This window comes from Dendropsophus ebraccatus, chromosome 2 (assembly GCF_027789765.1).
Source record: "Dendropsophus ebraccatus isolate aDenEbr1 chromosome 2, aDenEbr1.pat, whole genome shotgun sequence".
Classification (NCBI taxonomy): domain Eukaryota; kingdom Metazoa; phylum Chordata; class Amphibia; order Anura; family Hylidae; genus Dendropsophus; species Dendropsophus ebraccatus.
The window spans coordinates 971,972-990,746 of NC_091455.1; the positions used below are offsets into that span (position 1 = coordinate 971,972).

The following is an 18,775-nucleotide window of genomic DNA, read 5'->3' on the forward strand; positions in this document are numbered from 1 at the left end:
CCTGTATAATATGTACGGTTACCTCAGGAAGAGACCGGAAACATCTCCCCATCCACCTGTACACTATGTACGGTTACCTCAGGAAGAGACAGGAAACATCTCCCCATCCACCTGTATACTATGTACGGTTACCTCAGGAAGAGACCGGAAACATCTCCCCATCCACCTGTATACTATGTACGGTTACCTCAGGAAGAGACCGGAAACATCTCCCCATTCCCCTGTATACTATGTACGGTTACCTCAGGAAGAGACCGGAAACATCTCCCCCTCCACCTGTATACTATGTACGGTTACCTCAGGAAGAGACCGGAAACATCTCCCCCCCCACCTGTATACTATGTACGGTTACCTCAGGAAGAGACGGGAAACATCTCCCCATCCACCTGTATACTATGTACCGTTACCTCAGGAAGAGACCGGAAACATCTCCCCATCCACCTGTACACTATGTACGGTCACCTCAGGAAGAGACCGGAAACATCTCCCATCCACCTGTACACTATGTACGGTTACCTCAGGAAGAGACCGGAAACATCTCCCCCTCCACCTGTACACTATGTACGGTTACCTCAGGAAGAGACCGGAAACATCTCCCCATCCCCATGTATACTATGTACGGTTACCTCAGGAAGAGACCGGAAACATCTCCCCATCCACCTGTATACTATGTACAGTTACCTCAGGAAGAGACCGGAAACATCTCCCCCTCCACCTGTACACTATGTACGGTTACCTCAGGAAGAGACCGGAAACATCTCCCCATCCACCTGTACACTATGTACGGTTACCTCAGGAACAGACCGGAAACATCTCCCCCTCCACCTGTATACTATGTACGGTTACCTCAGGAAGAGACTGGAAACATCTCCCCCTCCACCTGTACACTATGTACGGTTACCTCAGGAAGAGACCGGAAACATCTCCTCATCCACCTGTATACTATGTACGGTTACCTCAGGAAGAGACCGGAAACATCTCCCCATCCCCATGTATACTATGTACGGTTACCTCAGGAAGAGACCGGAAACATCTCCCCATCCACCTGTATACTATGTACGGTTACCTCAGGAAGAGACCGGAAACATCTCCCCCTCCACCTGTATACTATGTACGGTTACCTCAGGAAGAGACCGGAAACATCTCCCCATCCACCTGTATACTATGTACGGTTACCTCAGGAAGAGACCGGAAACATCTCCCCTCCACCTGTACACTATGTACGGTTACCGGAGGAAGAGACCGGAAACATCTCCCCATCCACCTGTATACTATGTACGGTTACCTCAGGAAGAGACCGGAAACATCTCCCCCTCCACCTGTACACTATGTACGGTTACCTCAGGAAGAGACCGGAAACATCTCCCCATCCACCTGTACACTATGTACGGTTACCTCAGGAAGAGACCGGAAACATCTTCCCATCCACCTGTATACTATGTACGGTTACCTCAGGAAGAGACCGGAAACATCTCCCCATCCCCCTGTATACTATGTACGGTTACCTCAGGAAGAGACCGGAAACATCTCCCCATCCACCTGTATACTATGTACGGGAACCTCATATGGGCCACCTGTAAGGACACACCTATATATACCACCTGTAAGGACACACCTATATATGCCACCTGTAAGGACACACCTATATATACCACCTGTAAGGACACACCTATATAGGCCACCTGTAAGAATATACCTTACAGGTGGTCTATATAGGTGTGTCCTTACAGGTGGCATATACAGGTGTGTCCTTACAGGTGGTATATATAGGTGTGTCCTTACAGGTGGTATATATAGGTGTGTCCTTACAGGTGGTATATATAGGTGTGTCCTTGTCTGTACTGATGTCTTCTTTACAGGTCAGCCAAAGCTATGGGAGAGAACAAAGCCAATGTCTGAGGTGATACTAGTGGCCTATATACAGGGCCGGGACAAAGGGTAGGCCAGGGTAGGCGATGGCTTAGGGCGCCATCTCCTGGTGAATTACAGGGGGCGCAATGTAGCTTCACGTAAAAATCCCCCCACCCCACCTCACACAGCAGCATCCCTTCTCCACTATGCTCCAGCTCCGCAACGGCAGGACCTGCGCTGCTCCTCCTCTCTTCTGCTTGGCTCCGGAGCTGAAGAAAAGCTTCTAATTAATGTCACATGACCTCTGGAGCCAATCAGGAGAGGGGAGAAGTGCAGGGACAAGTGTAATGGCAGATACCCCTCCCGGCAGAGAACGATGAGGAGACTGATTGGCATCCTCAGAAACATCCTCAGTGTCCTCCTCCACTGCTACTGCTGTGTGGGTGAGTATTTGTGTACTGATGGAGTGAGTGTGAGTGTGTGTGTGTGTGTTAGTGGAATGTGTGACTGAGACAGGACAACTCCCAGCAGGACCTGTGTGACTGAGACAGGACAACTCCCAGCATGACCTGTGTGACTGAGACAGGACAACTCCCAGCAGGACCTGTATGACTGAGGTAGGACAACAACTCCCAGCAGGACCTGTATGACTGAGGTAGGACAACAACTCCCAGCAGGACCTGTATGACTGAGGTAGGACAACAACTCCCAGCAGGACCTGTATGACTGAGGTAGGATAACTCCCAGCATGACCTGTATGACTGAGGTAGGACAACTCCCAGCAGGACCTGTATGACTGAGGTAGGACAACAACTCCCAGCAGGACCTGTATGACTGAGGTAGGACAACAACTCCCAGCAGGACCTGTATGACTGAGGTAGGACAACAACTCCCAGCAGGACCTGTATGACTGAGGTAGGACAACAACTCCCAGCAGGACCTGTATGACTGAGGTAGGACAACAACTCCCAGCAGGACCTGTATGACTGAGGTAGGACAACAACTCCCAGCAGGACCTGTATGACTGAGGTAGGACAACAACTCCCAGCATGATCTGTGTGACTGAGATAGGACAACTCCCAGCATGACCTGTGTGGCTGAGGTAGGACAACAACTCCCAGCATGACCTGTGTGGCTGAGGTAGGACAACAACTCCCAGCATGACCTGTGTGGCTGAGGTAGGACAACAACTCCCAGTATGACCTGTGTGGCTGAGGTAGGACAACAACTCCCAGCATGACCTGTGTGGCTGAGGTTGGACAACAACTCCCAGCATGTTCCTGTGTGGCAGAGGTAGAACTACAGCCCCCAGCATGCACCTGTGTGACTAAGGTAGAACTACAGCTCCCAGCATGCTCCTGTGTGTGTGGGGAGGGGGGGGGGGCTCCATTTGCCTTCTCTGCCTAGGGCACCAAAACTCCTTGTCCCGGCCCTGCCTATATATAACTGAGGCCAAGCGTCCGAGGCCAAGCGTCAGTCAAAGACAGGTCTAAGGATCCACAATAATGTTACTTACCAATACAGAAAGGATCATGTGATCAATTATTTTCATAAAAAGTGTGAAACCTTTGATGACGTATGGTATACACTTTGCTGTTATTTCTATGGTGGTTATTTTATGTGTAATATGTGATGATCACACACACACACACACACATACACACACACATACATACACACACATACACACACACACACATACATACACGCACACACACACAGACACATACATACACGCACACACACACACCAAGCATTTAAGCACTTAGACCTGTAGCAGGCATTGGCTGGTGACAGGTTCACCCCCCCTTACCCACACTGCCTTATTCATAAAGATGGCCGGACCATGAGAACAACGATGCACTTTGCCCTTCTGCCATTCTGTCTCGCACCCCCTCCTGATAGTGTGTAAGCTCATGCATGCGAGCAGGGACCTCACTCCTCATGTATGGCTGATAATTATATGTATCTCTGTAATGTCGATTTTTTCTCTATGTATGTACCTCCAGAATTGTAAAGTGCTGTGGAATCTGTCGGCGCTATATAAATAAAAATTATTATTATTATTATCTCAGTGAGAGAAGAGACAATTCAGTAGGATCCATATATTATATCGGTAATAAGCGCCCAGATACTCCATATTATTGGTGTATGTATTATACTATATGATTATGTACAGGAAGAGATGTGACCATGTGACCAGTCATTAGACCTGTGGGATCTGATCATAAAGACGTTTTCTAGGTACAAAATGAAGTAAAAAGACTAAAAAGAATGGGAAATTCTGAGAATCCGGTAGTGACGAGTGTGAATTCACTAATTGGTTATATATTATAATCTCGTGGTTACCTAGTAGGTCACATTGTGGAGATGTTATTGCATTTATCTGTTGTGCTGTTTTTGGTTTATGTGTCAATCATCTTTTTATTTTTGCTTTTGCCGTGAGATAAGATTTGCTCACATCTAAACTTTTCTTTTCAGAAACTTCTTAACGTTAGTTGTTGTGACATAATGGCGAAGTGGTGGAGTCAGGTCTGTTCTATACAGTGGAGAACTAATGCCGAAGTGGTGGAGTCAGGTCTGTTCTATACAGTGGAGAACTAATGGCGAAGTGGTGGAGTCAGGTCTGTTCTATACAGTGGAGAACTGATGGCGAAGTGGTGGAGTCAGGTCTGTTCTATACAGTGGAGAACTAATGGCGAAGTGGTGGAGTCAGGTCTGTTGTATACAGTGGAGAACTAATGGCGAAGTGGTGGAGTCAGGTCTGTTCTATACAGTGGAGAACTAATGGCGAAGTGGTGGAGTCAGGTCTGTTGTATACAGTGGAGAACTAATGGCGAAGTGGTGGAGTCAGGTCTGTTGTATACAGTGGAGAACTAATGGCGAAGTGGTGGAGTCAGGTCTGTTCTATACAGTGGAGAACTGATGCCGAAGTGGTGGAGTCAGGTCTGTTCTATACAGTGGAGAACTAATGGCGAAGTGGTGGAGTCAGGTCTGTTCTATACAGTGGAGAACTGATGGCGAAGTGGTGGAGTCAGGTCTGTTCTATACAGTGGAGAACTAATGGCGAAGTGGTGGAGTCAGGTCTGTTCTATACAGTGGAGAACTAATGGCGAAGTGGTGGAGTCAGGTCTGTTCTATACAGTGGAGAACTAATGGCGAAGTGGTGGAGTCAGGTCTGTTCTATACAGTGGAGAACTAATGGCGAAGTGGTGGAGTCAGGTCTGTTCTATACAGTGGAGAACTAATGGCGAAGTGGTGGAGTCAGGTCTGTTCTATACAGTGGAGAACTAATGGCGAAGTGGTGGAGTCAGGTCTGTTCTATACAGTGGAGAACTAATGGCGAAGTGGTGGAGTCAGGTCTGTTGTATACAGTGGAGAACTAATGGCGAAGTGGTGGAGTCAGGTCTGTTGTATACAGTGGAGAACTAATGGCGAAGTGGTGGAGTCAGGTCTGTTCTATACAGTGGAGAACTAATGGCGAAGTGGTGGAGTCAGGTCTGTTCTATACAGTGGAGAACTGATGCCGAAGTGGTGGAGTCAGGTCTGTTCTATACAGTGGAGAACTAATGGCGAAGTGGTGGAGTCAGGTCTGTTCTATACAGTGGAGAACTGATGGCGAAGTGGTGGAGTCAGGTCTGTTCTATACAGTGGAGAACTAATGGCGAAGTGGTGGAGTCAGGTCTGTTCTATACAGTGGAGAACTAATGGCGAAGTGGTGGAGTCAGGTCTGTTCTATACAGTGGAGAACTAATGGCGAAGTGGTGGAGTCAGGTCTGTTCTATACAGTGGAGAACTAATGGCGAAGTGGTGGAGTCAGGTCTGTTCTATACAGTGGAGAACTAATGGCGAAGTGGTGGAGTCAGGTCTGTTCTATACAGTGGAGAACTAATGGCGAAGTGGTGGAGTCAGGTCTGTTCTATACAGTGGAGAACTAATGGCGAAGTGGTGGAGTCAGGTCTGTTGTATACAGTGGAGAACTAATGGCGAAGTGGTGGAGTCAGGTCTGTTGTATACAGTGGAGAACTAATGGCGAAGTGGTGGAGTCAGGTCTGTTCTATACAGTGGAGAACTAATGGCGAAGTGGTGGAGTCAGGTCTGTTCTATACAGTGGAGAACTGATGCCGAAGTGGTGGAGTCAGGTCTGTTCTATACAGTGGAGAACTAATGGCGAAGTGGTGGAGTCAGGTCTGTTGTATACAGTGGAGAACTAATGGCGAAGTGGTGGAGTCAGGTCTGTTGTATACAGTGGAGAACTAATGGCGAAGTGGTGGAGTCAGGTCTGTTCTATACAGTGGAGAACTGATGCCGAAGTGGTGGAGTCAGGTCTGTTCTATACAGTGGAGAACTAATGGCAAAGTGGTGGAGTCAGGTCTGTTCTATACAGTGGAGAACTAATGGCGAAGTGGTGGAGTCAGGTCTGTTCTATACAGTGGAGAACTAATGGCGAAGTGGTGGAGTCAGGTCTGTTCTATACAGTGGAGAACTAATGGCGAAGTGGTGGAGTCAGGTCTGTTCTATACAGTGGAGAACTAATGGCGAAGTGGTGGAGTCAGGTCTGTTCTATACAGTGGAGAACTAATGGCGAAGTGGTGGAGTCAGGTCTGTTGTATACAGTGGAGAACTAATGGCGAAGTGGTGGAGTCAGGTCTGTTGTATACAGTGGAGAACTAATGGCGAAGTGGTGGAGTCAGGTCTGTTGTATACAGTGGAGAACTAATGCCGAAGTGGTGGAGTCAGGTCTGTTGTATACAGTGGAGAACTGATGCTGAAGTGGTGGAGTCAGGTCTGTTGTATACAGTGGAGAACTAATGCCGAAGTGGTGGAGTCAGGTCTGTTGTATACAGTGGAGAACTAATGCCGAAGTGGTGGAGTCAGGTCTGTTCTATACAGTGGAGAACTAATGGCGAAGTGGTGGAGTCAGGTCTGTTCTATACAGTGGAGAACTAATGGCGAAGTGGTGGAGTCAGGTCTGTTCTATACAGTGGAGAACTAATGGCGAAGTGGTGGAGTCAGGTCTGTTCTATACAGTGGAGAACTAATGGCGAAGTGGTGGAGTCAGGTCTGTTCTATACAGTGGAGAACTAATGGCGAAGTGGTGGAGTCAGGTCTGTTGTATACAGTGGAGAACTAATGGCGAAGTGGTGGAGTCAGGTCTGTTGTATACAGTGGAGAACTAATGCCGAAGTGGTGGAGTCAGGTCTGTTCTATACAGTGGAGAACTAATGCCGAAGTGGTGGAGTCAGGTCTGTTCTATACAGTGGAGAACTAATGCCGAAGTGGTGGAGTCAGGTCTGTTCTATACAGTGGAGAACTAATGCCGAAGTGGTGGAGTCAGGTCTGTTGTATACAGTGGAGAACTAATGGCGAAGTGGTGGAGTCAGGTCTGTTCTATACAGTGGAGAACTAATGGCGAAGTGGTGGAGTCAGGTCTGTTCTATACAGTGGAGAACTAATGGCGAAGTGGTGGAGTCAGGTCTGTTCTATACAGTGGAGAACTAATGCCGAAGTGGTGGAGTCAGGTCTGTTCTATACAGTGGAGAACTAATGGCGAAGTGGTGGAGTCAGGTCTGTTCTATACAGTGGAGAACTGATGGCGAAGTGGTGGAGTCAGGTCTGTTCTATACAGTGGAGAACTAATGGCGAAGTGGTGGAGTCAGGTCTGTTGTATACAGTGGAGAACTAATGGCGAAGTGGTGGAGTCAGGTCTGTTCTATACAGTGGAGAACTAATGGCGAAGTGGTGGAGTCAGGTCTGTTGTATACAGTGGAGAACTAATGGCGAAGTGGTGGAGTCAGGTCTGTTGTATACAGTGGAGAACTAATGGCGAAGTGGTGGAGTCAGGTCTGTTCTATACAGTGGAGAACTGATGCCGAAGTGGTGGAGTCAGGTCTGTTCTATACAGTGGAGAACTAATGGCGAAGTGGTGGAGTCAGGTCTGTTCTATACAGTGGAGAACTAATGGCGAAGTGGTGGAGTCAGGTCTGTTCTATACAGTGGAGAACTAATGGCGAAGTGGTGGAGTCAGGTCTGTTCTATACAGTGGAGAACTAATGGCGAAGTGGTGGAGTCAGGTCTGTTCTATACAGTGGAGAACTAATGGCGAAGTGGTGGAGTCAGGTTTGTTGTATACAGTGGAGAACTAATGGCGAAGTGGTGGAGTCAGGTCTGTTGTATACAGTGGAGAACTAATGGCGAAGTGGTGGAGTCAGGTCTGTTCTATACAGTGGAGAACTAATGGCGAAGTGGTGGAGTCAGGTCTGTTCTATACAGTGGAGAACTGATGCCGAAGTGGTGGAGTCAGGTCTGTTCTATACAGTGGAGAACTAATGGCGAAGTGGTGGAGTCAGGTCTGTTGTATACAGTGGAGAACTAATGGCGAAGTGGTGGAGTCAGGTCTGTTGTATACAGTGGAGAACTAATGGCGAAGTGGTGGAGTCAGGTCTGTTCTATACAGTGGAGAACTGATGCCGAAGTGGTGGAGTCAGGTCTGTTCTATACAGTGGAGAACTAATGGCGAAGTGGTGGAGTCAGGTCTGTTCTATACAGTGGAGAACTAATGGCGAAGTGGTGGAGTCAGGTCTGTTCTATACAGTGGAGAACTAATGGCGAAGTGGTGGAGTCAGGTCTGTTCTATACAGTGGAGAACTAATGGCGAAGTGGTGGAGTCAGGTCTGTTCTATACAGTGGAGAACTAATGGCGAAGTGGTGGAGTCAGGTCTGTTCTATACAGTGGAGAACTAATGGCGAAGTGGTGGAGTCAGGTCTGTTGTATACAGTGGAGAACTAATGGCGAAGTGGTGGAGTCAGGTCTGTTGTATACAGTGGAGAACTAATGGCGAAGTGGTGGAGTCAGGTCTGTTGTATACAGTGGAGAACTAATGCCGAAGTGGTGGAGTCAGGTCTGTTGTATACAGTGGAGAACTGATGCTGAAGTGGTGGAGTCAGGTCTGTTGTATACAGTGGAGAACTAATGCCGAAGTGGTGGAGTCAGGTCTGTTGTATACAGTGGAGAACTAATGCCGAAGTGGTGGAGTCAGGTCTGTTCTATACAGTGGAGAACTAATGGCGAAGTGGTGGAGTCAGGTCTGTTCTATACAGTGGAGAACTAATGGCGAAGTGGTGGAGTCAGGTCTGTTCTATACAGTGGAGAACTAATGGCGAAGTGGTGGAGTCAGGTCTGTTCTATACAGTGGAGAACTAATGGCGAAGTGGTGGAGTCAGGTCTGTTCTATACAGTGGAGAACTAATGGCGAAGTGGTGGAGTCAGGTCTGTTCTATACAGTGGAGAACTAATGGCGAAGTGGTGGAGTCAGGTCTGTTGTATACAGTGGAGAACTAATGGCGAAGTGGTGGAGTCAGGTCTGTTGTATACAGTGGAGAACTGATCACAGGCAGACGGAGTGGTGACAGGAGACTAGGTACGAGACGGAGAAGGTTCCTTCCTTTTGGGACCTAGAGAAGGGGGCTACATCTGTAGTCAGGATTAGGGACAGGAGGGATAAGACAATAAGGTTTCATTATTTTGATAAAATACGGTCTCTCTCTCTCATATATATATATATATTGATAATAAGCTTCATTATAGTGCTTGATAATCCCCATATTGTAATCCGGATTCTTCTTCTTCCTCCGTTTCTTCCAGCCATTTTTCTGCGCGTAATACAGCCCGAACCGCTTTGCACACAGACTCCCATCAAGCTGCGTTTCAAAGCCCTCGGCGGTGTGAGGTGTGCTATTTTTCGTTTCGATCGGATTTGTCGTTTAAGAAATTTACATTTAACCCCTTAAGGACCGGAGCAAATTTGAGGAATATGACCAGTGTCACCTTATCCATTAATAACTTGGGGATGCTTTTACCTATCCTGCAGATTCTGAGATTGTTTTCTCGTGACATATTGTACTTTATATTTCTGAGCCGATACTTACAGTCTCTCTTTATGAAAAAACCCCAAATAACGTGAAAAATTGAAAAAAAAAAAAAATTCCATTTTTCAAACGTTGAAATTTTGTGCTTGTAAGGAAAATGGTTATGCCACATAAATTAGATATGAAATAGCATTAGCAATATGTCTGCTTCATGTTGGCCGCATTTATTAAACTTTCATTCAATTGTTTAAGACAATAGAAAGCTTCAAAGTTTAGCAGCATTTTTCCAAATTTTCCCAAGAATTTCAAAATCTGATTTTTCAAGGGACCAGCTCCCATTTGGAGTGTATTTGAGGGGGCTGTATATTATGAAGCCCCACAAAGCACCCCATTTCAGAAACTGCACCCCCCAAACTGTTCAAAATCAATTACAGAAAATTTAACCCTTTAGGTAGGTTTGTGTGAGAAAATTTAAAATTTCAATTTTCTTTGCAGAAATTATATTGTGATCCAATATCTCTTATAATAGAAAACCTGTTTCCAGAGAAATTCACCATAATTTTTATCGCCCCATGTCTGCAGTTTATAGAAGTATACGATATGTGGCCCTATTGCGCTATTTGACGCAACCACAAGCCTCAGATACAAAGGAGCGCCTAGTGAATTTTGAAGCCTCCTTACAATTGGCCAATTTTCAAAGTATCATTTCTGGTTGGCAGAGGCTCTGGGGTGCCAAAACCTAACAAACACCCCTAAAGGGACACCATTTAGGAAACTACACCCCTCAAGGAATGTAACAAGGAGTAAAGTGAGCACATGGACACTAAAACTTGGTCTAGCCTTAAATTTTTCAGGTTGACAAGGGGTTAAAAGGAAAAAAAAAAAAAAAAAAAAACTTGTAGAGAAATTTCCCCAGAGTACAAAAATACCCCACATGGGAACATAATGTACCGTGCGGGCGCAGGACACGCCTCAAAAAGGAAGGAGCGCCTATTGGCTTTTGGAAGCTGGATTTGGCCAGAAAGGAGGATGAAGGCCGTGTCAGGTTTGCAGAGCCCCCATACTGCCGAAACATTGTAACCCCCCCCCCCCCCCAAACACACACACACACGTGACCCCAACGAAATCAGGAATCTGTGGCTCCTACGTGTCCGGGACTGGGGTCCAGGTGGAGTTACTTGAGGGGGCTTCCTGGATCCTAGTCCTGGGGGCGGTGCCTTGGGGGCTTGTCATCACTAAATGATGATGACGATGAGGAAGAAGAGGAGGAAGGAGGAATGAGGGATCTTCCTCTTCTCCCTCACTGGTTGTCTCAGTATCGGGGGCAATCCAGGCGTATGCCTCCTCAGCAGAGAACAACCTGTGGCCATTTTTTTTTTCTTTAGGGCACCTTCCCACACACCGGATCCGCAGTGGATTCGCAGCGGATCCAGTCTCAGTGCATCCTTATGAGAATACATCCACGCAGCGGGAATGACATCCCACTGCAGGTAAGTTAACCCCCCGGCGGCCGGAGCATACATCCCCGCTCCGGTTTGCTTCGGGGCTCCCGGCGTCTGCTCATCCCACGCAGCCACTGATTGGCTGAGCAGGACGTCCTGCCGAGAACCCCTGAAGCAAGCAGGAGCGGGGAGGAGGTGATGCATGCTCCGGCCGCCGGGGGGTTAACTTACATACACGCAGTGGGATGTCATTCCCGCTGCGTGTATGTGTTCTCATAGGGATACCGTGAAGTCCGCTGCGGATCCGATACGTGTGTAGGCGTCCTTAGAGGGGGTGTGTAAGTGTTATGCTTTTACACGTGTGTGTGTTTTATGTACTGTTTTTACATTTTATTTGTGTGTTTTTTACTTTGACTTTTTACTAAAAAAAAAAAAAAAAAACACTGAAAAAGAAAACAAACAAAAAAAAAAAAAACAGCAGAGGCCAGGGGACACTATCACCACGGATCAAGGGGAGGTGGCAAGAGAGGGAAGCAGGAGAGAGAGGAGGAGGAGAGGGTGTCAGGAAAGAGGAGAGGGTAAGAAGAGAGGGTGGCAGCGGAGAGGTGAGAGGGTGGCAGCAGGGAGAGGGTGGCAAGAGAGGGAAGCAGGAGAGAGGAGAGGGTGGCAGGAAAGAGGAGAGGGTGGCGAGAGGAGAGTCTGGAAGGAGGGAGAGGGTGGCAGGAGAGGGGAGAGGGTAAGAGAATAGAGGGTTGCAGAGGCGAGCGTGGCAGGAAAAAGGAAAGGGTGGCAGGAGGGGGTAAGAGGTGAGGGTGGCAGGAAAAAAGAAAGGGTAGCAGGGGAGGGCAGAGGGTGGCAAGAGAGGGAAGCAGGAGAGAAAAGAGGGTGGCAGGAAAGAGGAGAGGGTGGCAGCAGGGAGAGGATGCAAGGAGGGAGGGTGGCAGCAGGGAGAGGATGCAAGGAGGGAGGGTGGCAGCAGGGAGAGGAAGGGTGGCAGAAAAAGAGGGTGTCAGGGATAGGGAGGGTGGCAGGGAGAGAGGGTTGCAGCAACAGAGGGTGGCCACAGAAAGGAGGGTGGCAGCATTAGAGGACGGCTGCAGGAGGGAGAGTGGCAGGGAGAGGGAGGGTGGCAGCGTTAGCACGAGGACAGTGGCGGAATGGATCGGGGAGCAGGCCTGCATAATGGAGGAGGCGGGGGCAGCAGGTACGGGGGAGCAGGCAAAGAGGGTGAAGGGAGAGGGAGTCGGCGGCGGAACGGATCGACAGGCCAGCCCAACGGAGGAGGTGGGGACACATGGGGGAGGAGGCAGCAGCGCCGACCTCACGGTATCACAGCACATATGCAAATAGCTGAGATATAGCAGCCAATAGGAACTCTAAGGTCTCGTCATGCAATGTATCACACCATCCACAGTCACATGTCCACTATCGGCCAATAGAAGATGTAATATATGGAAGGTCCTTAACCATTTTGTCTCCCTGACATGAGTAAGATTGTCATGGTAACCGAGCAATGATCTTTACCATTATAAGTAGTAGAGGTCAGTCAGTAAAATAGCAGAGCTGAGGCAGCCATGTAGCAGGGACGGTACCCAAGAAGCTCTTAAAGGGACGGTACCCAAGTCGCTGTGTAAGGGGTATTACATAAGTCGCTCTTACAGTGACAGTACCCAAGTCACTCTTAAAGGGACCCAGGTTACTCCTAAAAGGGACCCATGTCGCTCTTAAAGGGACGGCACCTAGGATTAAAGTTTCTCTTAAAAGGAAGTGACTGGTAAAGGGGCGCTCTGGAAGTCACTGGTAAAAGGGCGCTCTTTTCAAGCACTATGTATTTCCCTGGAAATGCAAATCTAGTTTGTTACTTGGAGGATAGGTCCACCCCTGGAGAAGATGTGACCCCTGAGCAACACTCGCCGGCTTGGGAGAGCATCTGAGGAACCATCTGGCTATTCACCAACTCCAGTGATCCCAGTCCAAGCTTCATGGATGTCAAATGGGGGACTGATAAGGCCAGGTGATGGGATTTTACCTACATGACTACACCTATATATACTGCCCTCTGAAGAGACTGGAGATGATCAGAGCGTGATCAGAGGGTGTCAGAGAGATGTTCTGGATGAAGGAGATGAATGCTGGACGCACATCAATGAGAAGAGCTCCTGGAAAGTTATCATTTATAGTCACAATACACAAGGAGAAGAGAGACAGAAATCTATTAACAATACATGGAGAATAACACATTGTGCCAGCCTGACTGCACAGTACAGGAAGCTACTGACCATATATGGACCGGCCTATCAGAGTGTGACATGTATGTGTCTTGTGACTTGGAACCCCGCCTGTATTGGATGTTTACATATTTCTTATGAATACACTGCGCATGAGTAGTACCGCCCCATAATCTGTCTATAAAATGTGATTACCATAATAAAACTTGGGCCATTATTATCCAGGCTTATAATCCTGATACATTGTCTTATCTGTGTCCGTGATTTATAAGTGACGAGTTGGTAACACTGCAGGTTACAGCTCTAGATAAACTTGAAACCATCCTATACCTGGGCTGCTGACTTTACTCCATAGAGACGGGTCAACATCTAAATTTAGACTTATCACAATCGAGCGGCATGTACCATGTATATCAGGAGACACCACAGTCTATAGAGCGGCATGTAACATGTATATCAGGAGACACCACAGTCTATAGAGCGGCATGTAACATGTATATCAGGAGACACCACAGTCTATAGAGCGGCATGTACCATGTATATCAGGAGACACCACAGTCTATAGAGCGGCATGTAACATGTATATCAGGAGACCCCACAGTCTATAGAGCGGCATGTATCATGTATATCAGGAGACACCACAGTCTATAGAGCGGCATGTACCATGTATATCAGGAGACACCACAGTCTATAGAGCGGCATGTAACATGTATATCAGGAGACCCCACAGTCTATAGAGCGGCATGTAACATGTATATCAGAAGACCCCACAGTCTCTAGAGCGGCATGTACCATGTATATCAGGAGACACCACAGTCTATAGAGCGGCATGTAACATGTATATCAGGAGACACCACAGTCTATAGAGCGGCATGTAACATGTATATCAGGAGACACCACAGTCTATAGAGCGGCATGTAACATGTATATCAGGAGACACCACAGTCTATAGAGCGGCATGTAACATGTATATCAGGAGACACCACAGTCTATAGAGCGGCATGTAACATGTATATCAGGAGACACCACAATCTATAGAGCGGCATGTACCATGTATATCAGGAGACACCACAGTCTCTAGAGCGGCATGTACCATGTATATCAGGAGACACCACAGTCTATAGAGCGGCATGTACCATGTATATCAGGAGACACCACAGTCCATAGAGCGGCATGTAACATGTATATCAGGAGACACCACAGTCTATAGAGCGGCATGTACCATGTATATCAGGAGACACCACAGTCTATAGAGCGGCATGAAACATGTATATCAGGAGACACCACAGTCTATAGAGCGGCATGTAACATGTATATCAGGAGACACCACAATCTATAGAGCGGCATGTACCATGTATATCAGGAGACACCACAGTCTCTAGAGCGGCATGTACCATGTATATCAGGAGACACCACAGTCTATAGAGCGGCATGTACCATGTATATCAGGAGACACCACAGTCCATAGAGCGGCATGTAACATGTATATCAGGAGACACCACAGTCTATAGAGCGGCATGTACCATGTATATCAGGAGACACCACAGTCTATAGAGCGGCATGAAACATGTATATCAGGAGACACCACAGTCTATAGAGCGGCATGTAACATGTATATCAGGAGACACCACAATCTATAGAGCGGCATGTATATCAGGAGACACCACAGTCTATAGAGCGGCATGTAACATGTATATCAGAAGACACCACAGTCTATAGAGCAGCATGTATATCAGAAGACACCACAGTCTATAGAGCAGCATGTATATCAGGAGACACCACAGTCTATAGAGCAGCATGTATATCAGGAGACACCACAGTCTATAGAGCAGCATGTATATCAGGAGACACCACAGTCTATAGAGCAGCATGTATATCAGGAGACACCACAGTCTATAGAGCAGCATGTATATCAGGAGACACCACAGTCTATAGAGCAGCATGTATATCAGGAGACACCACAATCTATAGAGCGGCATGTATATCAGGAGACACCACAGTCTATAGAGCGGCATGTAACATGTATATCAGGAGACACCACAGTCTATAGAGCGGCATGTAACATGTATATCAGGAGACACCACAGTCTATAGAGCAGCATGTAACATGTATATCAGGAGACACGACAGTCTATAGAGCGGCATGTAACATGTATATCAGGAGACACCACAGTCTATAGAGCGGCATGTATATCAGAAGACACCACAGTCTATAGAGCGGCATGTAACATGTATATCAGAAGACACCACAGTCTATAGAGCGGCATGTAACATGTATATCAGAAGACACCACAGTCTATAGAGCGGCATGTAACATGTATATCAGGAGACACCACAGTCTATAGAGCAGCATGTATATCAGGAGACACCACAGTCTATAGAGCGGCATGTAACATGTATATCACAAGACACCACAGTCTATAGAGCGGCATGTAACATGTATATCAGAAGACACCACAGTCTATAGAGCGGCATGTATATCAGAAGACACCACAGTCTATAGAGCGGCATGTAACATGTATATCAGAAGACACCACAGTCTATAGAGCGGCATGTAACATGTATATCAGAAGACACCACAGTCTATAGAGCGGCATGTAACATGTATATCAGAAGACACCACAGTCTATAGAGCGGCATGTAACATGTATATCAGGAGACACCACAGTCTATAGAGCAGCATGTATATCAGGAGACACCACAGTCTATAGAGCGGCATGTAACATGTATATCACAAGACACCACAGTCTATAGAGCGGCATGTAACATGTATATCAGAAGACACCACAGTCTATAGAGCGGCATGTATATCAGAAGACACCACAGTCTATAGAGCGGCATGTAACATGTATATCAGAAGACACCACAGTCTATAGAGCGGCATGTAACATGTATATCAGGAGACACCACAGTCTATAGAGCAGCATGTATATCAGGAGACACCACAGTCTATAGAGCGGCATGTAACATGTATATCAGAAGACACCACAGTCTATAGAGCGGCATGTAACATGTATATCAGGAGACACCACAGTCTATAGAGCGGCATGTAACATGTATATCAGGAGACACCACAGTCTATAGAGCGGCATGTACCATGTATATCAGGAGACACCACAGTCTATAGAGCAGCATGTATATCAGGAGACACCACAGTCTATAGAGCGGCATGTAACATGTATATCAGAAGACACCACAGTCTATAGAGCGGCATGTAACATGTATATCAGGAGACACCACAGTCTATAGAGCGGCATGTAACATGTATATCAGGAGACACCACAGTCTATAGAGCGGCATGTAACATGTATATCAGGAGACACCACGACCACAGTCTATAGAGCAGCATGTATATCAGAAGACACCACAGTCTATAGAGCGGCATGTACCATGTATATCAGGAGACACCACAGTCTATAGAGCGGCATGTAACATGTATATCAGGAGACACCACAGTCTATAGAGCAGCATGTAACATGTATATCAGAAGACACCACAGTCTATAGAGCGGCATGTACCATGTATATCAGGAGACACCACAGTCTATAGAGCGGCATGTAACATGTATATCAGGAGACACCACAGTCTATAGAGCGGCATGTATCATGTATATCAGAAGACACCACAGTCTATAGAGCAGCATGTACCATGTATATCAGGAGACACCACAGTCTATAGAGCGGCATGTATATCAGGAGACACCACAGTCTATAGAGCAACATGTAACATGTATATCAGAAGACACCACAGTCTATAGAGCAGCATGTATATCAGAAGACACCACAGTCTATAGAGCGGCATGTAACATGTATATCAGAAGACACCACAGTCTATAGAGCGGCATGTATCATGTATATCAGAAGACACCACAGTCTATAGAGCGGCATGTATCATGTATATCAGAAGACACCACAGTCTATAGAGCGGCATGTAACATGTATATCAGAAGACACCACAGTCTATAGAGCAGCATGTATATCAGAAGACACCACAGTCTATAGAGCGGCATGTAACATGTATATCAGAAGACACCACAGTCTATAGAGCGGCATGTATCATGTATATCAGAAGACACCACAGTCTATAGAGCGGCATGTAACATGTATATCAGAAGACACCACAGTCTATAGAGCAGCATGTATATCAGAAGACACCACAGTCTATAGAGCGGCATGTAACATGTATATCAGGAGACACCACAGTCTATAGAGCGGCATGTAACATGTATATCAGAAGACACCACAGTCTATAGAGCGGCATGTATCATGTATATCAGAAGACACCACAGTCTATAGAGCGGCATGTAACATGTATATCAGAAGACACCACAGTCTATAGAGCAGCATGTATATCAGAAGACACCATAGTCTATAGAGCAGCATGTATATCAGGAGACACCACAGTCTATAGAGCGGCATGTAACATGTATATCAGAAGACACCACAGTCTATAGAGCGGCATGTATCATGTATATCAGAAGACACCACAGTCTATAGAGCGGCATGTAACATGTATATCAGAAGACACCACAGTCTATAGAGCAGCATGTATATCAGAAGACACCACAGTCTATAGAGCAGCATGTAACATGTATATCAGGAGACACCACAGTCTATAGAGCGGCATGTAACATGTATATCAGAAGACACCACAGTCTATAGAGCGGCATGTATCATGTATATCAGAAGACACCACAGTCTATAGAGCGGCATGTAACATGTATATCAGAAGACACCACAGTCTATAGAGCAGCATGTATATCAGAAGACACCACAGTCTATAGAGCGGCATGTAACATGTATATCAGGAGACACCACAGTCTATAGAGCGGCATGTATCATGTCCGCCCTGCGCTCTATTACTCACCATGACTGAAGCAGCAGTTCCTCAGGGTCCCCACAACGCCCCCTCTGCGGATCACAGAGCCCGGGAGGTGAGTGAGCGGGAGGAGACGCTGCAGCACATACCTAGCAGGCAACACAATGTATGTATAAAAATATATGGGATGGGGGGGGCTAGTGGAGAGGAGGTCAGGTTAGTATAAGGTGTATATGGGGGGGGGGGGGGGTGAGGCAGTTGTGTGGGGAGGGGGGGGTGAGGTAGTTGTGTGGGGAGGGGGGGGGGGGGGTTAGGCAGTTGTGTGGGGAGGGGGGGTGAGGCAGTTGTGTGGGGAGGGGGGGTGAGGCAGTTGTGTGGGGAGGGGGGGTGAGGCAGTTGTGGGGGGGGGTTAGGCAGTTGCGTGGGGAGGGGGGGTGAGGCAGTTGTGTGGGGAGGGGGGGGCAGTTGTGTGGGGGGGTGAGGCAGTTGTGTGGGGAGGGGGGGTGAGGCAGTTGTGTGGGGAGGGGGGGTGAGGCAGTTGTGTGGGGGGGGATAGGCAGTTGTGTGG

The 18,775-nt window shown here is 47.3% G+C and overlaps 1 protein-coding gene across 3 annotated transcripts in view; it reads right to left on the reverse strand.

Moving 5' to 3' along the window:
• HGH1 (HGH1 homolog) overlaps window positions 1-18,775 on the reverse strand; it is a 67,342-nt gene that overhangs the window by 21,469 nt on the left and 27,098 nt on the right. For all 3 annotated transcript variants that reach the window (XM_069956850.1, XM_069956852.1, XM_069956851.1), the window contains exon 3: window positions 18,256-18,356. In XM_069956850.1, coding sequence (XP_069812951.1) covers window positions 18,256-18,356 — 101 coding nt within the window. The remainder of the gene's footprint in view (window positions 1-18,255; window positions 18,357-18,775) is intronic.